This window comes from Pelodiscus sinensis, chromosome 11 (genome assembly GCF_049634645.1).
Source record: "Pelodiscus sinensis isolate JC-2024 chromosome 11, ASM4963464v1, whole genome shotgun sequence".
Classification (NCBI taxonomy): domain Eukaryota; kingdom Metazoa; phylum Chordata; order Testudines; family Trionychidae; genus Pelodiscus; species Pelodiscus sinensis.
In genome coordinates this window covers 21,154,016-21,181,907 of record NC_134721.1, presented here as the reverse complement: position 1 = coordinate 21,181,907, position 27,892 = coordinate 21,154,016, and the positions used below count along the sequence as shown (strand labels likewise).

The 27,892-nt window shown below is 42.4% G+C and overlaps 1 protein-coding gene across 1 annotated transcript in view; it reads right to left on the bottom strand.

Annotated features, from left to right (window-relative positions):
• GRIP2 (glutamate receptor interacting protein 2) overlaps positions 1–27,742 on the bottom strand; it is a 528,003-nt gene extending 500,261 nt beyond the window's left edge. Inside the window, exon 1 of the mRNA XM_075938764.1 lies at positions 27,543–27,742. Coding sequence (XP_075794879.1) covers positions 27,543–27,597 — 55 coding nt within the window. The 5' untranslated portion in view covers positions 27,598–27,742. The remainder of the gene's footprint in view (positions 1–27,542) is intronic.
• Positions 27,743–27,892: the final 150 nt, after the last annotated feature.

Below are 27,892 nucleotides of genomic sequence, written 5' to 3'. Positions count from 1 at the left end.
CCATCCCTAGAGGTGTTTAAGTCTCGGCTTGACAAAGCCCTGGCCGGGTTGATTTAGATGGGATTGGTCCTGCCTAGAGTGGAGGGCTGGACTTGACGACCTTCTGAGGTCTCTTCCAGTTCTGATTCTATGATAAGGGGATGGTTGGATGAAATAACATGATCTTGGTAACTAATTGACCATTCATTTCCAGTTGGAAATAGGTCAATGGAGGGATGATAGGAGTTGCTATAGGGAACTTTCTGGGTGTCTGGCTGGTGAGTCTTGCCCACATGCTCAGGGTTTAGCTGATCGCCATATTTGGGGTCAGGAAGGAATTTTCCTCCAGGGTAGATTGGCAGAGGCCCTGGAGGTTTTTCGCCTTCCTCTGTAGCATTGGGCACAGATCACAGCTGAAGGACTCTCTGCATGTTGGGGCCTTCAAAGTATTGGAAGGCTTCAATATCTGAGACATAGGTGAGAGGATTATTCTAAGAGGGGTGGGCGAGATTCTGTGGCCTGCACTGTGCAGGGGGTCAGACTAGATGATCATAATGGTCCCTTCTGACCTTAAAGTCTATGAGTCTATGAGTCTATGAGTCAATGCTTGAAATGAAAAAAAAAAAACCCAAAAGTTATTTGAGATGAGGACCCAAGCAACAACTCTAGCAGATTAGTAAGGCATGATTTCTCTTTACAAAAACTAAGTGACATATCTGAGGAATTGCCCCAGATTGAGGTGTCATTAGAGGAGGTTTTGGAGCAAATTGATAAACTTAATAGTAACATGTCACCTGAACCAGATGGCATTCACCCAAGAGTTCTGAAAGAACTCAAATCTAAAATTGCAGAACTATTAACTGTGGTTTGTAACCTATCCTTTAAATCTGCTTCTGTATCCCATGACCGGAAGATAGCTAATGTGAGGCCAATATTTAAAAAGGGCTCTAGAGATGATCCTGGCAATTATAGACCAGTAAGTCTAATATCAGTATGGGGCAAATTAGTTGAAACCATGGTAAAGATTAAAATAATTTATTGTGGAAAAGTCAATATAGTTTTTGTAAAGAGAAATCATGCGCCTTACTAATCTGCTGGAGGTTTTTTTGAGGGGGTCAACAAACATGTGGACAAGGGGAATCCAGTGGATATAGTGTACTCCAATTTCCAGAAAGCCTTTGAGAAGGTCCCTCACAAAGGCTCTTAAGTAAAGTAAGTTGTCATGGGATGAGGGGAAAGGTCCTCTAATGGACTGAGAACTGGTTAAAAGACTGGAAACAAAGGGTAGGAATAAATGGTAAATTTTCAGAATGGAGAAAGGTAACTAGTGGTGTCCCCCAAGGGTCTGTACTGGAAATAATTCTATTCAACCTATTTACAAATAATCTGGAGAAAGGGGTAAACAGTGAGGTGGCAAAATTTGCAGATGATACTGAACTGCTCAAGATAGTTAAGACCAAAGCAGACCGTGAAGAGCTTCAAAAGGATCTCACCAAACTAAGTGATTGAGCAACAAAATGGCAAGTGAAATTTAATGTTGATAAATGTAAAGTAATGCACATTGGAAAAAAAAAAAATCTATACATACAATATGATGGGGACTAATTTAGCTACAAGTACTCAAGAGAAAAATCTTGGAGTTATTGTGGGTAGTTCTCTGAAAACTAATAGCGGCAGTCAAAAAGCAAACAGGATGTTAGGAATCATTTAAAAAGTGATAAAGAATAAGACAGAGAATATCTTCTTGCCTCTATATGGGTATGTCTACACTACCCCGCTAGTTCAAACTAGCGGGGTAATGTAGGCATACCGCAATTACAAATGAAGCCCGGGATTTGAATTTCCCGGGCTTCATTTGCATAAGCGGGGCGCCGCCATTTTTAAATCCCCGCTCGTTCGAACCCCGTGCCGCGCGGCTACACGTGGCACGAACTAGGTAGTTCGAACTAGGTTCCACGAGGAGTAACGGTAGGTCGAACTAGGAAGCCTAGTCCGAACTACCTAGTTCGTGCCGCGTGTAGCCGCGCGGCACGGGGTTCGAACGAGCGGGGATTTAAAAATGGCGGCGCCCCGCTTATGCAAATGAAGCCCAGGAAATTCAAATCCCGGGCTTCATTTGCAATTGCGGTATGCCTACATTACCCCGCTAGTTCGAACTAGCGGGGTAGTGTAGACATACCCTATGAAACCATGGTATAACCACATCTTGAATACTGCATACAGATGTAGTTGCCTCATCTCAAAAAAGATATATTGGCATTGGAGAAGGTTCAGAAAAGGGCAACAAAAATGATTAGGGGTTTGGAATGGGTTCTATATGAAGAGAGATTAATAAGACTTGGACTTTTCATCGTAGAAAAGAGGAAAGTAAGGAGGGATATGATAGAGGTCTATAAAATCATGACTGGTGTGGAAAAAGTGAATTAGGAAAATTTACTTACTTGTTCCCACAATATAAGATCTAGAGGTCGCCAAATGAAATTAATAGGTAGCCAGTTTAAAACAAACAAAAGAACGTTTTTCTTCATGCCGCGCACAGTCAACCTGTGGAACTCCTTGCCAGAGGATGTTGTGAAGACCAAGACTTTAACAGAGTAAAAAAACCTAGATACATTCATGGAGGTTAGGTCCGTCAATGGCTACTAGCCAAGATAGTTAGGAATGGTGTCCCTAGCCTGTTTGTCAGCGGCTGGAAATGGATGACAGGAGAGGGATCACTTGATGATTCTCTGTTCTGTTCACTCCCTCTGGGGCATCTGTCATTAGCCACTGTCAGAAGACAGGATATTGGGCTAGGTGGACCTTTGGTCTTACCCAGTATGGCCATTTTTATGATGCTGGGGAGAGAAGCCCTGAGCTTCGGGAGCCAGACAAGCTGGGCGCCAGATCTAGCCCCCAGGCCATAGGTTCCTCACCCCTTGGAGGGTCCAGGCTAGTAGATTTGGTGTGCTCCAGCCCCATTTTGGGGCAGTGGGAGGTAGGCTGGAGTGCCAGCGCAGGCTCTCCAATGTTGGGGGTGGAGCCCTGAGCCTCGGGGACTAGATCCCAGCAAGTTGTGGGCCAAATGTGGCCCTCGGGCCTTAGGTTCCCCACCTCTGCTCTAAGCAATGTTTCACCTTGTGTTTAGCTCTGACATTGTGAGGGAATTCCCCAGACCTAACGATGAGCTGTGTGAAGCTCTACAATATGTCTCTCTCACCAACAGAAGTTGATCCAAAATAAAGCTATTATGTCTCACCCGCTTCTCTCTCTATTATCCTGGACCTGGACCAACATGGCTATGACACCATCACGCACCACAGATCAAAGAATTCATGCTTCACGATAGGAGCTCGTTTATATCCAGCACACAGCCTGGGCTAACACAGTATGTCAGAACTATCTAATATTTTAACATCTTGCCCTTCACTAATGAAGTTGGCCAGCAGCAGGTTTACAAGGTGACAGGTAGCTAGAAAGCAAGCTTCATAAATTGTCAGATCAGCTCTGTGGAGTCATTCATCACAAGATAATCTGCAGAACTCACATGGTAAACCTTTAACAAGGGAAATTCCTGTCCGGTGGGGGGAAGAGGGGGAAGGGTTTGGCAGATTGACAATGGGACGCAGAGTATTTTTTTTTAAGGCTTGGTCTACACAACAGAGTTAGGCCATGTAAGGCAGCTTATGTCTGTCGGAACTTGTAAGTGTCTACGCTACATTGTTACTCCCACTGACGTGGGTCACCCCACACCATGCTGACTTAATAACCCCACCTCCACGAGAGGCTGCAGAGCTCGCACGCTTGCCAAGCCCCTGGGCAAGGTGAGGGGGAAGGGCTTCGCACTCCCAGAAGGGGCAGGGTCTAAGGCAGGAGGGTGGGGTTTGGGCAGCCAGCCCTCAGCACCACAGCTCACTGCAGTCCTCAGAGCAGTCTGTGCAGTGCTCCAGTGGCAATTTAAAGGGCATGGACCCTGGCCGGTGCCACTGCACTAGAGGCAGTGGCTGACACAAGCTCTGGGCCCTTCTGAATTGCTGGGTTACGGGACAGCAGTCCTCATTGCCACTTCCGTCAGTGGGCCTGGTGACAGCGGCAGAACAGGAAACTGAACTCAAACTGTCTCACTCACAATCAAACCACTAGGCAATGCTCCTTTTTATTGTTCTTCTTACTTCTGCCAGCCTCTTCTCCCAGTCCCCATACATGACAGGCCACAGCTGCTCTGGACAACAGTGTTGTATGGGAGCTAGCATTTGGGAGACCAGATGGATGGCAATGAAAGGCACAAATTGCTCCCTTGCTGAACGCAGAATTTCTCCTTTTAATTATTTAAAGCCATAAAGTGGATGCCATTTGCTGTACTTTTGTCTGCCTTGAATTATTACAGTGCAGTGAATGTGCCTTGGCAAGAGCCCAACACAGACGGGCAGTGCTCACTGCCCCACTGCAAACTGCTTTCTCTGTTAGGGTGGCATCTGGAGTGGCAGAGCAAGGAAGATTTATATGTAAGTCCATAGAGCATGTCCAGATTTTATTTAAGAGGCTGTGGTATGCCTACAGCAGCTATGCTCCTGGTGAAGGCTGCAAGGAAACGTTTCTGTGGAAAAACCTTTGAACTACAATTCACTAGGGAGTCCTAGGGAGCAAGGAGAGTTCCAGCTACTGCCAAATTTCCACAGCATAAGTCTTATCTTCTAGTCTAGGCTTGGCTCCCTGCCAACTCTCCTCATAAATATGGTGATGTTGGAAGAATGAAAGAGAATATACTTAAAGTAGGACAGGGAGTGTTGAAAGCAAAATTATAATGGACATTCAAAAACATCTCCTCAAATACTGAGCATCATGACAGCACACAGAAGCAGGGGAGGAAAGAAACATAAATAAGAAAAAACGGAACATCCTTGCATTGGATGTTTGAAACTCCTAGTACAGGTTGAGAGAAAGCAATGCAGATGACAACCTTAAACCCCAAGGCGGTTGTGCAACGAGAGCTATGGTTTGGTCATAAGAGTTGTTAACAGCCCTTGATTTGCCAGGAGTTGATTGCTTGGCATAATCATTGGAAATGGGATATGTGTATCAGGTGCCCAAAATACCCTTATTCTAGAAGGTAAATTGCTGGCATCGGTTGCAACTTTTAGGGCATTAAGAAAAAATGTTTGCTCAGTATAACAATAGACAAAGCTTTATTCTGAGTACCTTCTGAAAAAGAAAAATACACAATGGCCAACCCTGGACAGAATCCTACATAGGGAAGTGAGTTGGAGAAAGAGAGAGACACTGGTCTAATCGTTCTCTTCAATTCTATAAGCCAACTCCTGCCCTTCACAGCCCCATGCATCACTTCCACCAACGACAATGAAAACTGTGTGAATGTATTGACAAAACGTAGCCATGTGGTAGGGTCAAACTCTGCTCTTTTTATTCAATGGGTTCTAAAAGTATTTTATTGATTTAATAAAGATAGCATCAAAATTGCTGAACACCTGGAGAAGGACTTTCCTGCTCCCTCTCCTGCAACCTCTCTAGTAATCTACTACATATTTTAGAGAGTTTGTCTGTCTGTTTCCTCTTATAACTTAAAACAAGATAAGGGTTGTGTTGTGCTAGGAAAACGGGATGTGCCTGGAATGGGATATGCGTAAATCCACACACAAAAGAGACAATATCACCAAATCAAGTACAACCCTCAAAATTAATATAACTGAACAAATGTTGAAAGAGACTGAACCACGATGAGCCAGAAAAATAAGATGAACCTGAAATAGGATTACTTCTCAATAAACCTTACAGAAAAGAGAAAATGGAGATATCTAGAATAGTGTTCTGTTTTGGCACAATTAAATCAATGCATAATATTTGAAAACTAGAAGAAAATGTTATTGAAAACCAAACTGACAATAGTTCTTTTTTGTTAAAACTTGATAAAAGTTTATGAGGATTAAGAAAAAATACACTTGATGGAATTTCCATTAAAAATATTAAAACATTAAATTGAAAAAAAATAATTCCTTTTTCAAGAAATCCATAATGAAAATTAACTTAATAAAACAACACTGTATTTTTGAAAAATCCAATCATTTAAATAAAGTATGGGCATTTCCCTTAAAAAAATAAAAACCTCTTTGAGTTACAGGACCTAAGCAACTCTGGGTAGTCCTAACATATTTGTTAATCCAGCAACAGTAACAAACCATCTACTGCTCTCTGGCTGCTAAGGTGAAATGCAGCTACAAGTGTTTTGTGCACAGAGATATACAGCAATGAAAAAGCAGCATTGAGATTATACCCTTAATAATACACTGTACTTATACAGATGCTTTGTTCAGAACACTTTTCTAAAGGGGCCATTATCCCTTTTATACAGGTGAGAAAATTGTGGCAGATAAAAGGTTAGTAACCTGATTTTCAGTGTTGCCAACAGTTCTCATTGATGAATGATGTGGGTTCTACATAACTCAGAAAAAAAATCAAACTGTATATTTTTTGTTCATAGTAGGGATGTAAGTGAGTAGTTGACTACTCACATTTCCCACCCCCTTGCTGCCTTTCCAGGAGCCAGTGTTGGGGGAAGCCAGCTTAAAAGCTGATTCATTCCAGCACCATCTTCACGGTGCCTCCTGCCTCTCTTCCTGCCCCGTGCTGCTGCCTCTAATAGAGGCAGCAGCACGGACCAGGGAGGTACCTACAGCAGGCACAGGCAGAAGCTGCTCCAGTAGCAGCCTCTGTCCACGGGGGGTCCCAACCCCTCAAGGACGAGAGCTGCTCTGGCCACGCAGGCAGCCTGGCTCAGTCCTGGCTAGTGCCAGGTCCGGGACCTATCCCCACTGCAGCTCTGCACTTTAAACATACTAAAAACCGGGTGAGCAGGCAGTCCAGTTCCTACTACATGTGAACTGCAGAGGCGCAGGAGGGGTAGGTCTTGGACCCAGAGAAAGCCGGAACTGAGCGCCTTCCCTTATCGATTAATCATGTAGTCAATAGAATTTTTATCGACTACACGATTAGCCAATTACCCACCTCTTAATACCCTTAGTTCATAGCTACCTTCCTTCCGTGCTCATAGTTACCTTCCTTCCATGCCAGCCAGAGGCAGAGCCAGAATGGAACCCATGAGACCTGACTCTCAATCCCCTGCACTAAGCTACTAACTACAATGTCCCTACTACTTCATGATCACTTTATCTACTGCTGAAATGCAGCCAGTTCTGGGGTGGAACACAGAAGCTATTTAACAGATCCTGGCAACACTTTACAAGTTAGGATGGGAAATGAAGAAGGGCACCATATTTAACTGACATCACAGGGGAGATAGAATAGAATTACCCACAATGGAATTGGACCAAACCACCGGGATTAATATCTAAACAATGTCACAGGATTTGCAATGAGCCTGAATTTAAGTTTCATTTGAATGATGGCAACTAAGCAGCACAGTGGTCTCCTTCCTCACACTGAGGGACAAAATGCAGCCTCCAACTCACTCAAAAGAAGTCTGAGGTGCGCATGACTCCCGTGTTCGTCACCAGTTTAAACTATTCACTTAGCCAAAAGCTGGCTGCAAATGCTGTTTTAATAAAGGGCAGAAATGCCAAAATATTTCTCTTCAATCCCCATTCACTTTCCAGCAACTGCTATTGATTTCCACATTACAGTGTTAAAACGGCTTTTGTCTTTCATCTTCTCTTTGTGCAAACAGCTCTGTTGGAAATTCACTCATATTTCTTGGGTCTGTGCATTAGCTATGAGATTTGCTCTCCTGAGCCTGGATCTTTCTATTGATCTGAAGACTGTTCCTTATTTAAAATCATCCGGTAGGCTGACAAGGAGCCCAGCCATCAATAGAAATCAGAAGCCAAGTGAAGGATGGAAGCATTGCTGTGAGTGACTGCAAGATGCAATGGAGAGTTTTAAAAAAAAAAACGCAACAAAAAAGAAACTTACAAGTTTGGGTCTAATTGAGGAAAAGGAAAGAGAAGAATGTTGCTTTCATTACTGTCTCCAAACCACAGAGCCTAATGAGCAAGACAGAGCTCTTTAACCTTCCAGGTAATCCAAGTGTCGAAGCAAAGCTAGTGTAACCCTTGTGCCAGGTAGCACCGGCAGTAGGCAGAGCCGGGTTCAATATCTACGGGTTCCTTTTCATCCATCCAACACAGAACTGGCTCAAGCCCCTGCCCAATAACCTGGGAAATTCACATCATACCTCTGGGCAGCAATGCTTTCCCACTTGCAAGCAGAATCTAAGTGTAGAGAAGAAACTTTTAATAACAGTAATCTAGCATCACCCTGCAGGAACACACATAAACAATGAAAACCCATAACATTAACAAAGAAAGCCCATAAAGCAAGGTACCATCTCTGGAGTACACAGGAAAGAGTCTTTTGCTTAAAGATCTTTAGTCCAACCCTCAACTCATTTAGGCTATGTCTAGACTGCGAGGCTCTTTCAAAAGATACTTTCGAAAGAGCCTCTTTCGAAAGAGAGCGTCTAGACTGCACGTTGAACTTTCGAAAAAGCGGCTTGCTTTTTCGAAAGAAAGCATCCAGTGAGTCTGGATGCTCTCTTTCGAAGAAGCCCTATTTACATTGAAGAACGCCTTCTTTCGAAAGAGGAACTTTCGAAAGAAGGAGTTCTTCCTCGTGAAATGAGGTTTACCGCCATCGAAAGAAAAGCCGCGTTCTTTCGATTTAATTTCGAAAGAACGTGGCTGCAGTCTAGACGCAGGTGAGGTTTTTTTGAAAAAAGGCTACTTTTTTCGAAAAAACCCCTGAGTCTGGACACAGCCATAGTGCGGTTTCCCTTTGCCACCACCATTTCAAACACCCCACTCGCAGCTATGTCCAATCAGTGCAGACCCAGGGCCCATAGGTATATCATCATGACATCTCTCCTCGTTGAACATGTGGCAATGCCACCTACCTCCTGCTCCTGCCAGCCATCAGCTGCCTTCCGGACGCTTGCTACTCCCAGTGGCTGACCCCCCAGCCGCTGCTGCTGTCCTTGTGATGGATTTGGCTCTGGGCGAAACCTAGTGATTTCAATTCGGCAGTGATTTCAGCTCTTAGCCCACAGCACAATCCAACCAAAAGATTCCAGCATCTACTGGAACAACACTTTAAAATAATAAAGAGACTCCTTTTGGAGTCTGTTTTAGTTCTATCATTAGAATGGGGGCAGGGGAAGGGAGAGAACGGAAACAAGTTGAACCAGTCCTTACAACTCAAGCCTGGAGGGCATGTAGCCTGCTGGTTCAGAGCTCTGCCCTCCCTCCGCAAGTTGACTTCACAGAGTTTGGAAGAACAAGCCTTGTTCATCTGAGATTCTTCACATCAGGGCTACTCAACTTTGGAAGCCCCCGGGGTCACAATGATATAGCACATGCTGAGGGCTGCAACTTAAGTGTGGTTTCATATACATGCAAATATATATGCAAATATATTCAAATAGCTTTTTTCACATTGATGGGCATGAATACAAAGATTAAGGCACGACTACACAACACACAGGCTCCATTTAAGTCAGTTTGGCTGATATTAATAAAATGCAATATTTACCTGATTTCTACCCATATGACAGCACTTTTAATGAGGAATGACAGTCCAGGAATTTAACAGCTAAAATGCACATAAAAAGAAAAGCATTATATTGACTACTTTTTTATTTTGGCTCCCACCCGCAGGCCACGTGTTGAGCCCTGAGTAATCCCAAACCGCACCGTGGGCTGCAAATAAATGGGCTGTGGGTCGCATGTGGCCCACGGGCCGCATGTTGAGTAGCCCTGCTTTCCACTGACAATTTCTCTTCTTTGAGCTGACACAGTCTGCTTTTCTGCATTCCCAATATCTGGAAGCATTGGTGGTCATATATTACAACTCCTACATTCAGGGTTAACACGGTTTGTACATAAGAACATAAGAACGGCCGTACTGGGTTAGACCAAAGGCCCATCCAGCCCAGTATCCTGTCTACCAACAGTGGCCAGCACCAGGTGCCCCAGAGAGGGTGGACCAAAGACAATGATCAAGCGATTTGTCTCCTGCCATCCCTCTCCAGCCTCTGACAAACAGAGGCCAAGGACACTATTTTATCCCCTGGCTAATAGCCTTTTATGGACCTAACCTCCATGAAATTATCTAGCTTCTCTTTAAACTCTATTATAGTCCTAGCCTTCACAGCCTCCTCTGGCAAGGAGTTCCACAGGCTGACTACACGCTGTGTGAAGAAGAACTTTCTTTTATTAGTTTTAAACCTGCTACCCATTAATTTCATTTGGTGTCCTCTAGTTCTTCTATTTAGGGAACTAATAAATAACTTTTCTTTATCGGCCGTCTCCACACCACTCATGATTTTATATACCTCTATCATATCCCCCCTCAGTCTCCTCTTTTCTAAACTGAAAAGTCCCAGTCTCTTTAGCCTCTCCCCATATGGGACCCGTTCCAAACCCCTAATCATTTTAGTTGCCCTTTTCTGAACCCTTTCCAAGGCCAAAATATCTTTTTTGAGGTAAGGAGACTACATCTGTACACAGTACTCAAGATGTGGGCGTACCATAGTTTTATACAGGGGCAGTAAGATATTCTGGGTCTTATTTTCTATTCCTTTCCTAATAATTCCTAGCATCCTATTTGCCTTTTTGACCGCCGCTGCACACTGCGTGGAAGTTTTCAGAGAACTGTCCACGATAACTCCAAGATCTCTTTCCTGATTTGTCGTAGCCAAATTAGCCCCCATCATACTGTACGTATAGTTGGGGTTATTTTTTCCGATGTGCATTACTTTACATTTATCCACATTAAATTTCATTTGCCATTTTGTTGCCCAATCACTCAGTTTGGTGAGATCTTCTTGGAGTCCCTCACACTCTGCTTCTGCCTTGACTATCCTAAACAGTTTTGTATCATCTGCAAACTTTACTACCTCACCCCTTTCTCCAGATCATTTATGAATAAGTTGAAAAGGATTGGTCCCAGGACTGACCCTTGGGGTACACCACTAGTTACCCCTCTCCAATCTGAAAATTTACCATTTATTCCTACCCTTTGTTTCCTGTCTTTTAACCAGTTCTCAATCCATGAAAGAACCTTCCCTCTTATTCCATGGCCATGTAATTTACAAAAGAGCTTTTGGTGAGGGACCTTGTCAAAGGCTTTCTGAAAATCCAAGTATACTGTATCTACTGGATCCCCCTTGTCCGCATGTTTGTTAACCCCTTCGAAGAACTCTAACAGATTAGTAAGACAGGATTTCCCTTTACAGAAACCATGTTGACTTTTGTCCAACAAATTACGTTCTTCTACATGCTTCACAATTTTATTCTTTACTATTGTTTCGACTAATTTGCCCGGTACTGAAGTTCGACTTACCGGTCTGTAATTTCCAGGATCGCCTCTACAGCCCTTTTTAAATATTGGTGTCACGTTGGCTACCTTCCAGTCATTAGGTACGGAAGCTGATTTAAAGGATAGGTTACAAACCACAGATAATAGCTCAGCAATTTCCCATTTGAGTTCTTTTAGAACCCTTGGATGAATGCCATCCGGTCCCGGAGATTTGTTAACATTAAGTTTTTCTATTTGTTCCAAAACCTCCTCTAATGACACTTCAATCCGGGACAGTTCTTCAGATTCATCACCCACAAAGGACGGTGCAGATTTGGGAATCTCCCCAATGACCTCAGCCGTGAAGACTGAAGCAAAGAAGTCATTTAGTTTCTCTGCAATGGCTTTATCGTGCTTGATTGCTCCTTTTATAGCTCGATCATCTAGGGGACCCACTGTTTTTTTAGCAGGCTTCCTGCTTCTAATGTACTTAAAAAACATTTTGTTATTTCTTTTTGAGTTTTTGGCTAGCTGTTCCTCAAAATCTTTTTTTGCTTTTCTTATTACATTTTTACACTTGATTTGACAATGTTTATATTCCTTTCTATTTATCTCACTAGGATTGGACTTCCACTTCTTAAAAGATACCTTTTTGTCCCTCACTGCTTCTTTTACATGGTGGTTAAGCCACAATTTTTTACGTCTCTTGCTATGTTTTTTAATTTGGGGTATACATTTAAGTTGGGCCTCTATAATGGTGTCTTTAAAAAGTTTCCATGCAGCTTTCAGGGATTTGGCTCTAGTCAGTGTGCCTTTTAATTTCTGTTTAACTAACCTCCTCATTTTTGTGTAATTCCCCTTTTTGAAATTAAATGCCAGGGTGCTGGACTGCTGAGGTGTTCTTCTCACCACAGGAATGTTGAATATTACTATATTATGGTCACTATTCCCAAGCGGTCGTGTATCGGTTATATCCTGGACCTGATCCTGCACTCCACTCAGGACTAAATTGAGAATTGCCTCTCCCCTTGTGGGTTCCTGCACCAGCTGCTCCAAGAAGCAATCATTTAAGCCATTGAGAAATTTTATCTCCGCTTCTCTTCCTGAGGTGACATGTATCCAGTCAATATGGGGGTAATTAAAATCCCCCATTATTATAGAGTTCTTTATTTTGGTAGCCTCTCTAATCTCTCTTAGCATTTCAATGTCAGTATCGCTGTCCTGGTCAGGTGGTTGGTAATATATCCCTACTGCTAATTTCTTATTATTGGAGCATGGAATTACTACCCATAGCGATTCTATTGAACATGTTGATTCACTTAATATTTTTATTTCATTTGTGACTCCACAACAGCCAAATTGGTTACAATAAGCAAAATACCATTCTAACAATTGAATATCTAGCAGACCTAAGCAACTGAGTGAACTGTATTTACATAACTGTTGAATACCTAGCAACTGAGTGAACGTAACCACACCCAGGATTCCTTTCCCATTCCAGCTGGCTGTAATGGAATCATTGATTCAGACCCTCCTTACACTAGTGACTAGGCTAGGGCCATGCTAATGTACGACAGGTTCCTACTCACCATCTTGGCCCTTCAGCGCATAGTACTGTGTCATGGATTAATTCCACAACAGTGGTGAGCTCTCCTGCACACTGACAAGCTCTTTCTCTATGGACATCAGGATCATGTGAGCAGTTCGTTAGCAGGCTATAGAGCAGCGGTCACCAACCAGTAGATCGGGATCTACTTGTAGATCTTGGAGCCTCTGACAGGTGATCCTGACTGGTTGGCCAAAAGGCTATCAAGAGCTGGTACTTCAGCTGCCTCTCCCCCACTGCAGTGCATCTCCTGTCCTTTCCTTTGGAACTGCCTTCCCCCACCATGGGGAGCATCCTGCTTGCAGTTCAGAGCAGGGAAGGGAGAGGAGGGGGTGCTGATGTCAGAGTGCCCCTCTCCCACCCTATATTTTATCGTCACAGAATGGGAGGAGCACAACAGGGCTTGAGATGGAGGGAATTTGCTGGCCGCTTTTGAAAGTGGTGCAGGGCCAGGGCAGCCTGCCTCAGCACCATTGCACCATCAACCAGGAGCCACAAGAGGTAAGCAATGTCCAGATGGAGCCAGCTCCAAACCCCTGCTGCAATCATGAACCTCCTTCTGCACCCCAGGCCCTGTCCTAGTCCTGAGCCCCCTGGATCCAAAGTCTCTCACAGAGCCTGTACCCTGAACCCCCTGCTGCATCCCAACTCCCTGCCCCAGGATTAGCTCAGAGCCCCTCTCACATTCCAAACCTATTAGCCCAAAACCAGAACCTGTGCCCAACCCTTTGCCCCTGGCCTTGTGAAAAGGAGGAGGATGGAGTGAGCATGGGCAAGACCTTGGAAAAGAGGCATGAAGGAAGTAGGGCAAGGTTATTTGAGTTTGAGGTAGATCCTGGGTTGCACTTAAATTCAAAAAGTGATCTTGTGCTTTAAAAGGTTGGAGACCCCTGCTATAGAGCATCTTGCTGCTGCAAGAACTCATGACATCTGGTCTGAGAATGTGTCCTCATGCCGCTACTCAAGACAGGCAGCTAACTAGGCCTGCTGGAAGGAGGTGGGGGAGAATAGTTTCTTAAAGTAAAAGCCAAAAAAAGGACCCTTGAAGGGAGGAGAGCTCCACTGCTCTGACACAAGGATGATGGGTCCTATAGTCAATACCCATCCCCTGCACAAAGAAACACTGGGGGGGTCCCCGTGAATCTCAGGAGCACAGATGGGCATGCAAGAAGGATGAATACTTTCATTTTATGAGATTAAATTAGGCAAAGCAAATTTTAGTCTTAACATAAAAAAACCTAGCAGTGAACCCTATGAAGGTGCAAATCTCTAGCACTAATATAGCCATCTACAATAAAAGCTGTGCTATCCAGCACTCAATTAGCCAGAAAGTTCAATTAAATACCATTTTTTATACCTCACAACACAAATCTTCAATCTAGTGAGCAGGATGAGTATACTTTCCAACATGTTATGCAACTGCATATTCTGCACTCTTATGCAAAAGAGGCAGAAGACAAGTAAGCAAGCTGAAATCACGGATTTATTCAAAAAAAAAAAACAGCTTCTAGAGTGTGTCATTTGTCATTAAAGATTCAGCCCAATTTCCTACACTTTCTACATCTACAGTGATAACTGATGTTGATAATGATGACTCTACAGCACTGCCAGATCCTGAAATGCCTTCTGACTCAAAGAAAGATTACATTATTTTCAGTTTCGTTTTAGTGTTTAGTGTATTTTTAGTCATCTGGAAGTATGCCATGCACTGCCCATGATATGTAGTGTAATAAAATAACCTAATTATATATAAAACTTACCTTTATACACCTAAGAGCATCAAGAAACCAACCACTCTACAGTGCAGTACAACTGTTGGATTGGTGAGTGCCTGTACACTACTTTATACTTTATTCATTTTATTGTATTGAAGTTCTTTGAAATTTGGCATCCCATTGTGAAGCATAAAGCACAAGAAGCAATGGGCTTAAACTGCAACAAGGTGCTTTAGCTTGGTGTGGTGTTGTTGGATTGTAATAGAAACCTAAAAAACATTGTTGCAACCACTGTTATATGTTTGCGCCAAATGTTGTACAAAATGGGCTGAGTGAGGTGTCTATCGAAAACTGATGATTCACTGATTCTGTTTACACTATTCATATGCATGTATCATTTTTGTATTTGAGTACTGGTTATGTACTTGTATTTCAAATGTTTGCTTCTGAGAGACATCCACAGACTTGGCCAACCTGTTTTGAAAGGGTTGCTAGTCAAGTGCATAGCAGTATTTGACTGATTATCCATTCTATCAGAGGATGTATTCCAGATATTAATCTAAAATAGCAGAGATAGAATAATCTGCCACAAGCCTGCTCCAATTGGTGCACATAATTTAATTCCTTTAACAAGTTTACTCTCCAGCTATTCTTTCTTTTTATTAATAAACCTTTAAATTTTAGATTCTAAAGGACTGGCACAGCATACTCTTTTGGGTAAAATCTGAACCATAAATGTGGCTATTCCCTTGTGATGAGCCAGCTTGTTTGGATTTGCTGAGACTGTTTTTCATAACAGAGTGTTACTAGTATACAGAGTGTTACTAGTGGAAGCTGGAATGTCTAAAGGGATTGGAGTATGACTTTTTGCTATCCAGTGTCGCACACAGAAGTGTTCTTTGTGACTGGTGCCTTACAGTGGAGGACCCCAAGCCATGGGCCATAAGTAGCTCTGTCTCTAAGCAGTTTGCCCTGATTTGAGCCTCTCAACAATGCCCCATCCCCACTATATTACAGTTGGGCTTTATGAAAAAACTTCCTACCTGTCAGGGTAGTTAAGCAATGGAATAAATTTCCCAGGAGGTTGTGGAATCTCCATCGTTGGAGATTTTTAAGAGCAGGTTAGACAAACACCTGTAAGGGATGGTCTAGATAATAGCCTAGTCCCGCCTTGAGTGCAAGAGACTGGACTAGATGAGCTCTTGAGGTCCCTTCTTGCCCTACAATTCTAATTCATTATTCCATGTAAAGAGCAGTTCCTCCCCTTTTCATTACACAAGCAATGGCCATACATTAGCTGGGACCCTTATTTCCTTGTGCAGATTAAATGAAGTGTCACTGAGATGACTAAAAGCATCACATTAGCAGAGAAGGTGACAGCATCTATAATCCAAATAAACATATAGAGTATCTTCTAATGTCTGCAACCAAGAACACACCAAGGTTAATATAACTGCTAAAATGAAACTCTGTAATACTTTGGTCACTATAGCAATAGAATAGTTTGACAAAAAAAAGTCCACTATATAAAAGGACAACGCAACAACTTGAAGCCTGTGCAACTGAATTTACTTTGAAGATCCAGAGAGTATTTTCAGCTGCATTATCTTTGCCCTCTGCTCACTGGAAGGGATTAATGAAGCTGGCAGGGTCAATGATATCTCCCACATAATGCATGGATTTAACTGCATCCTGATCACTAACATTCTCTTGAACTCAAACGGCACAAGTAACCTTTTCTGTTTAAATGCAATCCAGACTCACCTGATGCTCAACATGTCAGCAGAAAGCACGTTCGACTGAATGAATTCACTGCTGGAAGGCAACGTTTTCAACACTGTCATTGGAATCAGGGAATTTAGTTTGAGCCTAAGACAGCTCTGGATGGAAAATCAGAGCCAGTAGTTATTGTATGCCAAGAATATCTAACATTAATGTAAAGGGGGGAAATAGATAAGAATTGAAATAATTATAAACTTACAAACTGTATATATTTCTTTTGTTCTATACAAACTACTTCATATTCCAGAAATAAAAAGGCGGGGGCTGTAGCTCATTCCTATGGCAAAGCAAGATGACTGGAAAAATTATTAAACTTGAATTCTGAAACAAAAAGCTTCATTACTCTTTCTTTCTATGGAACAATTCCACAGGAACATCAAAAATAATTGGACAAAATGCAAACCCTCTGAATAGAAAACGTGTTATCACAGCATGTTATTCAGCAGACTTAAACACCAGGAAGAAGAGAACCTATCACCATCTAAGAGAACCTATCACCATCCTATGGCATCTGTTCACTTAGGATGTTTCCTGTGATGGACCCCCCTCCCTCATGCTTTACAAAATGGACTTATGGGCATGAATATGCATAGCTCAAAGATGCTTGGGACAAATTGCCTCATGTAACCTATCAATCTTCATGTCACAATCCGCTGGGTCTGTACATCTCATTTTGGTGTATGCATCATTCTTGTGTGTAAAATTAGACATATGGAGTATAGAATGCTTTATGGTTTTAATGTGCAAAGGAAAGCTATCAAGGGCGTTTGCAATGCTGGGAAACCTCAATGTCTGGGCAATCATAGGTAAACTGCCTTTTGTCCTTTAAATGTTAGCAGTGGTTGGTCCTAGGAAGTCATGTAACCTCCTTACCCAGTAGAGGCTGGGCAGGTAAATTCCCATCTAAGGGTGGAATGTGGAAACAGAATTCCTGCCCAAAATGGAATCTATAAATCAATGGGAAGCATAGCAGTTTCTTTGTCTTTAGCTGGCATGACAGACCCAGAGGATGATCCAAAGACCCCAGGGTGAAGGAATTTCCCTGGTTTGAAGGCTTAGCTGGAACAAGAAGAGTTTGAGGGTGAGTTTGTAATAAGTTTGTACCAAGGTTTTAATGATAGAATTAGCTAACCGTTTTCTGTTCTATTAAGTCTGTAGTCTACTTTGTTTTGCCTGTTCTCATGAATAACCACTTAAATCCTGCGGCTTGTACTTAGTAAAATCACATTTACTATCAAGCCCAGTGTAAATAATTGCTACTTGGGGGAGCAATCAATATGCACATCCACCTTTCATTGTTAAAGGGGGCTTACCTAAATAATTCATTTGGGGTTCTGATACCATTTGGGAAGTAGCATCCCAAGAAACTGGGCCCCAAACTGCATTTTCCTTGAGCCTGAATAGTTTCAGTGTCTGTACTGCTTTCCCGGGGGGGGGGGGGGGGGGGGGGGGAAGGGGCAGTTATCTTAGCTCTGTGCCTTGGCAGGGGGAAGATCAGGGAGCTGGTTCAGCTGGACAGGCCAGTGAGAAGTCCCAGAGAGCAGTAAGATGAGTGATGCCTTGTCAGCACCCCAGGAAGCACCCCCCCCAGGGGTCTTCTATGACCTTACTTTGTCATATTTCCCATCATAGTCCAGCCTTGACTGAAGTTTCACTCTGATCTCAGATATACTGGTGTAAATTGACAAGAGCTATATTAATTTCAGGCCCTGTATTTCCCCCCAGTATATGGGTCTAGGAAGCATAGTAGTGTTGGTCCCAGGATATTAGGGTGAGTGAGGTACTATCTTTTATTTGAACAGCTTCTGTTGGGAGAAAAGCATAGTATATAGACATATCCATAGACAATCAAGGCTTGATGCTACATTAGCACTTCAGAAAAATCAATAGATGTTTGTTGCTGGTGGACAGGACTGAACCTCACAACTATGGAGTTGCATGAGCTTGTACTGTATGAGCTAAAAAACCAGGGGCCTCTTAGCCACCGCTGGAGCAGACTCATCAAACTTTAGATGGTTTAAGCACTGCCAGTGGGGGGCCCACACCCAGATGAACTCTTTAAATCAAGCTAAGTTACATACCTGAAGTCAATACAAATTAGATCAACTTCCAGTGATATCTATACCACAATTTATTGAATACAATTATCCCATTTGTATGCATGTATCATTTTTGTAGACCAAGTTAGGAATATTGGACCATTTATCTGTAATTGCATACTTGCTGCTTTGAGTCACTCCCACTGGTTACATTTCAGGGCTGTGGTGGCCTATTAGCAAGAGACAATAGAGCTTACCCTTCCTACGCACATGTGGATCAGCTCATGAAGTATGGAGAAAGGGAACCTTGCAGAGGCATTTGCTAATGTCACTTGATATCAGAATCCATCTTCAACCCTGTACTTTTCCATGAGAAGCTGGGAGAAGAGCAAACTGAAACAAAGGCATTAGGCAAATCCTATTTAAGCATGAGAAGTGAGTAAATCCAGGTTGGTCAGTTCTCCCCTGGGATCCACCCAAGATGACCGCTGGAAACTACTAAGACTGAATGGGGGGAAAGACTAGACCCAAACTGGAAAGACGTCAGTTTGTGCAGAAACTATTGGAACCACAGCTAGTATGAGAACTTGTATGTAACCAGTTCCCCTAATGTATTAAGCTTAGTTTGCATTCTGCTTTATTTTGCTTAGTAACCTACTTCATTTTGTGTGTTCTCTTATGACCACTTAAATCTTTTTTATGTTTAATAAAAACACTTTTTGTTAATGAATCCAGTGTGAATAATTGTTTCTGGGGGCCGGAAGGGACAAGGTATCTGTGCATCTCTCTCTTTACATTGAGAAAGAGAACAAGTTTCATGAGCTTAGTCTGTGCAGATCTTTACCCAGCATCAGATGAATTTAATCTAAGGTTCAGCTCCCAGAAGTGCTATGTACCTGAGTGCTGGGAAAAGGTCTCACACTACACTGTTTATAATGTAAGTCTGCAGCTTTAGGGATATAACCTGGCCCCCAGGTGTCTGCTGAAGCAGGCTGGAGAGTTGGGCTCAACAAGACAGGGTTACTGGGTGCACAGGCTTTCAAGGAAAGCAGACACAGTGGGCTCTCAGCACATTGGGCAACAGTCCTGAAGGGGATCTCAACACATCACAGTGGCTTTGTCACTAACTCTCTGGTCTGAATTTGAAACGCTGAGTTACAAGTGAATGACACTAGGGGCAGGAATCTGTCCCATGAGACATCCTTCCCTCCAAGAGCATGTATAGAAATCACTAGCTTGCCAGAGAATATTAGCATTGAATCTCCTCTCAGGCTCATTTGGATATTGGGTCACATCATAGAAGCTGCCCACATCTCTGTGACAATTTAGCATGATCAGCAACAGCATTTCAGAACAAGCCCAGGAATGGAAAAGGCAGGGTATCCCCACCTAGAAGTGGGGTGTATTTGCAGAGTATCCACTACTGTACAAATTTTTGTTATTAATTTCTTATAAAAAACAAAACTACTGAAAACTCTGATACAAGTTATATAAACCACGTTTAGTCCACACACACCCCTCATCCTTTCCCACTAAAAAAATTCCCCAATCCTACAGAATTCTCAGCCCTACTCAAGAAGCCCCTTGCTTCTCATAGGTGTTTTCAGAGTTTTAACCTTCCTGTAGCATGCTCTGAGCCTCTAACCCAGGCTATTTCAGAACCCGAGACCTGGGAGAGATTCATCCAAAGTTGAAAGACCTTCCTGTAAAGTACTCCTTGCCCCCCCCCCCATTCCACTCTTTGAAATCAAGGGTGAACCAGATTGAGCGTCTCCACTGATTGCAACTGCTGCAGTGTGGCACAAGCAGAGTGGTCTCTGAAGTCAGATAGTGCCAAGTCATTGCAGCCAGTACAATGCCACTGATGCACACAGTATTGTGCCAGCATTAACATTTTATCACTGCTCCTGAAAAGCCTCTTTTTTTAGAAAGACCTATATAATAGCCTGTGCAAATGAATACAGAATTGTAGCCATGTGGGAGAATTCTGTAGTAATGTTTAAAAAGACATAAATTATCTCGTTTTTAATCAAATTCTATAGGTTTTTAGATATATTTTCAGGATCTGATGTTTCATCTATATTACATTCTATAAGGCAGGAGTGAGGAACTTAAGGCCAGGGCACTGGATGCAGACCATGGCTTACCTGGATCCGCCCCGAGGATCAGGGCTCCCCACCAGCATTGGGAGTCTGGGCCTCAGTAGGCTCTGGAATGCGAGGAGAACGTGGGGAGTGTCTTTCTCCTTCTCAGTGAGAATTTCATTTTGTGTGGTGGGTTTTCCCCTAAGGCAGGAGTGAGGAATCATTTTTTTTTGGTTGGGGGCCACTGACCCATAGAAAAATCAGTCAGGGGCCGCACACAAGCGAGAAGCAAAAAAATGAAACAAAACAAAACCCTCACTGATGTGGTGCCCGTCTGAGAAGCCTGGGGGTGGGGGGGGGGTGTGTCTAGCCTAGTAGATTTCGGGGGGCCTCTGAGCCTCAGGGGCCAGATCCAGGCAAGCCATGGCCACATCCAGCCCCCAGGCCTGGGGCTCCCTTCCCCTGCCTTAAGGGTTTACTATTATGGCAACCAAAGTCAGAGACCAAACATAATATCTGAAACAGGCAGAGCATGACAGAGATTTTGAGGGAAGAGATGGGAACAGTCCCAGGAAGCGCTTACCCAAGGCACATTGATGTCAGAGCTGTTTGTCCCTTACTTTAAGTGATGCCAAATCTACATCAACATTTTAATGAAAGAAAAAGAACCCATCAAGGTCTAGTAGGATTTGCTCTGGCTGTCCTATCAGTTTGATGAATGAACACTTTCCTATAAGCATTGCTACCAGTAGACCTAAAGCCATTCTAATTCCCTGCTGCATATTGTTGGAGGTCAGAACCTCTATTTTAACATTTTGTTTAAAAGCAGTGGCCTGTATAATTAGTATTGCCAACAAACTGCGGCCCATAAATTCCTAAGCACCCTGTGTGAAGCTCCTCATCTCTTGCAAAGCTTAGATGCACTGTAAAGTTAGCTATTGATATCTAGTAATATATTAGCAGACGCACTGTACTTACTATTTGTAGCTATTGCAATCCAGAAGATCTTTACTAAAAGTTGCTGATGAAACTTTAAAACAAATTGCAAAAGGTTCAAGCAAGGAGATTCTTGAATGCAAGACACCATGGCAAAACTATACATCATCAGCCTGCTCTTTATATGCAATTATAGTTTTGCTAATTCTCATTAATAAATAGCAGACATATTGTGAATTATTGTGGAAGGCCCTGATTTTACCCGCACTAATATAAGCAGGTGAATAGTATGTACAACTGATTACAAGTTAAACATGTGAAAAGGAGCACTGAAGCATTCCGGGTAAAGTGAACAAGCATATTAAAAATAATGCATGTTCTTTTCCTTGTATTTTATTCTCTTTTACATTCTCACAAACTACATATTTATATACACAAATGCTACCTCTTTTGAAGTCCCTAAAAATGTGTATATATTATGATAAGTTAGTGTGAGATTCATCAATTCCCCATCCTTAACTGACTGGGCACTTCACTTTGAGATGTTAGCTTACACAGATAGAACCCCAGTTCTAGCAGGAATCATATAGTTTCACAGCTCTGAAAAAAAATGCTTTATAGATGTAACGGAAGGCAAAACCTGGACTAGATGTTTATAGCACAGCAGCAGAGACCTTCAAAACACAGATACTGTTTCATTTCAAATGTAAATTTAAACACTTGAATCAAAATAATGACACACACTGTAAACAGCTGAAAACCACTTCCAGATTCCCACTTACTATGTCACATTTAACAGGTTGATACTTAGCATGGGTTATCCCACAACAAGTTATGTAAATAAAATTTTATCCCACAATTTCCAAATTATTCCTTTCATTTTACAAATCAAAAAAGACATCATCCAGCATTTCGTCTTCCTGGGCTACACATGCACGGATATACCATGGGAAACCTCTGCCCACAACCCTGACAATCAGAGTGACCATACAGCCAATAAAATTACAATGTACTCTGCTACATCTGTTTCCTAGGTAACCACATGGAGCCACAAACTGGTTAGATGCAGTGGAAGGAAATAAACAGCAGCGACATACTCCTGTAATATTTTGACTTTTCAAGAACAGCTTTAACTTGTTACAAATTTATTCTTCTGTCTTCTCCACTTGATTCACACATGAGGTGCCAGTAACTCACTTTAGAATCTCCCGAGTCAATCGTCATGTACTATTCCAAGGGAAGGGGGGTCACTAAGCTGGGCTTTGTGACATACAAAATTATAGGCCAAATACTGAAGTCAGTGAGAGCTTTTCCACTGTAAAGATTTAATGATTTGGCCTATATTAGTGATCTCTACCTTTATAATCAAATGCTATACTTGCCCCCATTTGTGTATGAATAACATCTAAGTATGATGTAATGGCGTCTAGATATAAAAGTGGCTACATAGATAGATATAGATGTTATACTACTCATACTTGCTACAACATTAATAGGAGTGTTGTAAGCAAGACACAAGAAGTCATTCTCCTGCTCTACTCTGATCAGGCCTCAGTTGGAGTATTGTGTTCAATTCTCAGAGGGGTAGCCGTGTTAGTCTGAATCTGCAAAAGCGACGAGGAGTCCTGTGGCACCTTATAGACTAACTGAAGTGTAGGAGCATAAGCTTTCATGGGCAAAGACCCACTTCGTCAGATGCGTGTCCAATTCTGAGCACCACATTTCAAGAAAGATGTGGAGAAATTAGAGAAGGTCCAGAGAAGAGCAACAAGAATGATTAAAGGTTTAGAGAAAATGACCTATGAAGGAAGACTGAAAGAATGGAGCTTGTTTAGCTTGGAAAGGAGAAGAGTGAGAGGGGACATGATAGTGGTTTTCAGGTATCTAAAAGTAGGTCACAAGGAGGAGGAAGAAAAATTGTTCTTCATGGCCTCTGAAGATAGGACAAGAAGCAACGGGCTTAAATTGCAGCAAGGGAGGTTTAGGCTGGACATTGGGAAAACTTGCTAACTGTCAGGTGGTTAAACACTGGAATAAATTGCCTAGGGAGATTGTGGAATCTCCATCTCTGGAGATATTTAAGAGGAAGTTAGATAAACATCTATCAGGGATGGTCTAGACAGTACTGGGTCCTGCCATGAGGGTCCTGAAGGGGACTGGACTTGATGACCTCTCGAGGTCCTTTCCAGTTCTAGTGTTCTATGATTCTATAACAAAAAAAAACTTATTCTCTTAAAAAAAAATGAGTCCTGTGGCACCTTAGATAAACAGATTCATTAGGGCATAAACTCACTTAATTGGATGAATTGGGGGTGGGAGGGACTCCAATTCATCTGATGAAGTGTATTTTACCCACAAAAGCTTATGCCCTAATAAATCTGTTTGTCTAAGGTGCCACAGGGATCCTTGTTCTTTTTGTAGATGTAGACTAACACGGCGACCCCTTTATGTCTTATTCTCTTGTTCATTAGATAAGACTTAGTCCTATGTCTTCATGGCCACACTCTGCCCTTGCTTACTTACATATACTAAAATAAATGGGAACTCTCTCACCCACCCATGTAAATGCACAACCCTGAAAGCAGAATTTGGTTTTTAGTTTTTCCACTGCTGACATCCTGAGAAAACCATCAATGAGGGCTCAGCTCTACAGTACATAAATTAAAATCCCATTATGAACTGCAGCATCAGGGCATTAAATCCTGCTTACAGGCATTGTGAACCATAACCTGATGTCTTCACACGGGCTTCATTCACAAGCCACTCTCCAACTGGACTGGAAAAGATGCCTGAAAACTAACCAGTGATAAGTAAAATGAAACAATATATTTCATTCTGTTGTTCTTGAGAAATTTTGATTAGGAACTCAGTGACCCACGACATTGCTCCAACCTTTATTAATTCATAATTTATGTGGTACTCTTTTGCAAATAATCCAACATAATAAACTATAATAAGGGAACTGTATCTTGCTGTTTGATAGTGTAATTAAGGACATGATTATTAAGTAAGAACAAAGCATGTAATTAAGGACATGATTATAAAGCATGCCAGCAAGGTACATTTGTTTGTCTGCCTGCCTTATCAGGGAATTTCCAGTCTTCAAGCCAAATCCAGCAAACAGTCAGCTGAGCAGTTCATATGCAAGCTAACCCAAAGCCACTGAATTTAATAGGAGTCTTTCCACTGGACTTCAGTGTACTGTGGATATGGTCCCTAACAGTACGGATTAACCTATTCATGTGTATAAGGACCTACTTACAGGAACTGGCCCTTTACTTAGACTGAACAAGGCTGTTTACACAGTGTGGTGCAGGGGTGGGAGGGACAGGTAGGGGGTAACATGGACTGTTACTGGAAATATTTAACTTTTGTTTAAGTCTTTAATGTCAATTCTTCCTCAGAATTAAAGTAAATCACCAACTGTACAAACCAAATTCCTTTTTGAGATGGAGAATGAATGAGAATTTTCTCATGATCATTGTAGTTTTGTGCTGTCTCATGGGCTCATACATGCCAAACTATATACTCTTGTTCTGCTGTAAAAAGTCTAAAGAACATACTCTTAGTTGGCTTTTACTTTAAAACAAATGAATACATGCCATATTTCAGTACAGGCCATATGAATGTTATGTATTTTAACCATGTTACTTAGTGCACTTGACCTTTTGAAGACTGTCCTCAATTAATGACACTCCCACTGTTAGGTAGAATGGCTGCAAAAAGCAAGTAATGCCCATTGCAGGAACATGGAGTAACCCAAAACATATCATTCACTTTCATAGGCTTAATTATACTCCTTCAGATAACTAACAGAACATTTACTTTGGAAACTCAGAGTTACAGTCTATATACAAGATTTACACACTGCATGCTAAGAGTATGTTTCTTCTGCAATGCTGTCACTCCTAGCTGTTGGATGGCTGAACTGAAACAATTGAGCTATTATTAGACAACAGGCAGAGATAATTTGTTTTAAAAAAGATAACTGGAAAAGAATATTAATAGAATGATTGGTTTTTGTCAAGCCAAACTCCCATCTGAAAAAATCCTGTTGAGATTTCTGGGTGCTGATATACAAGACAAAATGTGAAACTTTCTTTGGAGCTCATTATACATTGTAGTGTGTCTTAAAATATTAGTACTACAAAATATTAACAAGGCTTATATCTGTTTCCCAACAGAGGGAAAACAGAGAGTCTCCAACTGAAAGGAAAAGAAAAATGAAAAGAAAAAAAAGAAAAGAAAGAAAAAAGAAAAGCTTTTCTCTATGTGCCCATTGCTATACACATGACTTGTCCTCTAAATATTAAACCAGCCTATGCTGCAAGATTTTCTTTCTTCAGATGGTTCATCAGGCAGTAGTTATGTGGTAACTTCCAAAGGCAAACGGATCTTGAGCAGTGCAAGGAAATAAGGACATGGTTACAAGAGAATTTGGTAAACAGACTGTACACGAATGTATGTAATATACCAGCATACTTAAAGTAAGAAAACTACTGCAGTGCTGTATGTCAAGGGGGGGGGGCGGAGGTGCAAATTGAGGGGGTAATCAATTCGGAAGGCACAAGAGGGAAAGACCATTAAATACCTATTAAAGTCATAGAAAGTAAAAAACCCAGTCATGTTTAAACAATACAGCAAATATTTCAGAAGCTTAGTACTGTAAATACTGTTTAAGAATTATAAGACTCCAACCCTTCCCTGGTGCAAAGTCACCCATATGCAGGCAAGCATTACATAGCATTGCACCCCAGAATGACTGCCTTAAAGGATTAGTTTGAAGACACTATACATTTGTTGAAAAAGATGTTTTTAAATAGAATAAAATCTGATTTTCAACAGAATTTAAGTTCTCAGTTGAATGAGCCTGGAGTCCAAGTGGAAGCAGTGGAACCAAGTGATTAAAAACAACATGCTGTTACCTTGAAACAGAGTGCAAGAATGAGATACCTTACAACAGAAAAAAGACACTCTAAATATATCAGTATAATTACTCACATTGACACTTCATAAAACAAACAACAGTGAAATTTGTTTCTCTGGTAACCAACAAGGTTCAAAAGTCTTTGATTACTCATTTGGTGCAACTGTAATGCTTTAAATCAAGCCCTGCAGGGCATTGCAACACAACTCACTGCTAACCAACTGTAGCAAAGAAGCTGTGAGACTGCAATGAAAGGAGAAGCTGAAAGGCAACCAGAAAAGGAATTCCTGCTTATTTATGATCCTAAAAGCTTGTCTCAGGTTAACTCACTAAAACCAGTCATGGGATCAAGACAGAATTATACTCTTATTTCTGACACAGGTACTATCCTCACCACTACTATCCTCAGCCATACATACTCCCTATGAACCAAAATAAACTAGTGTGCAAGATTTTAAACATTCTTTGGGCTCTGCCACCTTGTGGGAGTTTCCTTCCAACTTTTATGAGCTATAGCTCCAACATTAATTTAACATCACACTGAAGAACACGTATACATAATTCCAAGATGCTACCACAGAACAAAAGATATGGGTTGTAGAAAGCCTACAGGACCACAGTGAAATTCACAAGGCTCAAATCCATGTTGGAAGTTAAGCACGGAGAACAATTGTCATTTGGCAGCAGCAGCTTTGGAAAGTTACATCCGAGATGCTGCATGCTATTCTACTGCCAAAAATACTCCCAAGTTTCCCGTTTTCTCATATTTTCTTCCCACACTAGAAAAAATAACAAATTTGCACCTCCAACAATCTTACACCCAGACTGGCGATGGGGGACAGATGTGCTGCTTTAAAGTTTATTTGCATTCGGTACACACCCCCTCCAGCCTCCGCCGTTTGATTTATGCCGCTGTTCTTTGCGAACAGCGAATCAAACAGGGTTCAAAGCGATTTGTATTCTCTGGGCGCAGGAATCCCTACCAGAACAACTGTCTGTAACCGGGCTGTTTAAACAGGGGCCTCAGAAGAGAGGCTGCGGTTCCAAGCATTCCTCCGGAGACAGAAACACCCACCCCTCTGCGCACCCCCTTGCAAAGCTCCAGGGCAGTTTCCCAGCCCAGTGCAATAGCTGCCTGCCCGCCGCACGGGTTCCGGAGCCAGCCCTTACCGTCCTCCTGCATCCTCTGCAGACACAGGGTCAGATTCTTCCTCCAGCCCGGCATCCCGGCACAGGAGCGACTTGCTGGTGAGGCGAGGGGCCCTTTTTTTTCCTCCTCCTGCAAGTCTGTAGCGTCCCCCCACCGCCACTCCAGAAGCGCTGTGGGGAGAGTGCGGCGACCAGCTTTACGAGGCTAGACATGGATGTGCCGTGTGCTCCATCAGAGCTTGGGCAGGAACAACGCGGGGGTGGTGCGGCGGGGGGGGAGGGGGAGCTGGACCAACACGGGGAGCGAACAAAACAGCGAGCCGTGCCGCTGGCTCGTGCTGCTTCAAGCGACCCTCCCCCTGCCCATTGCA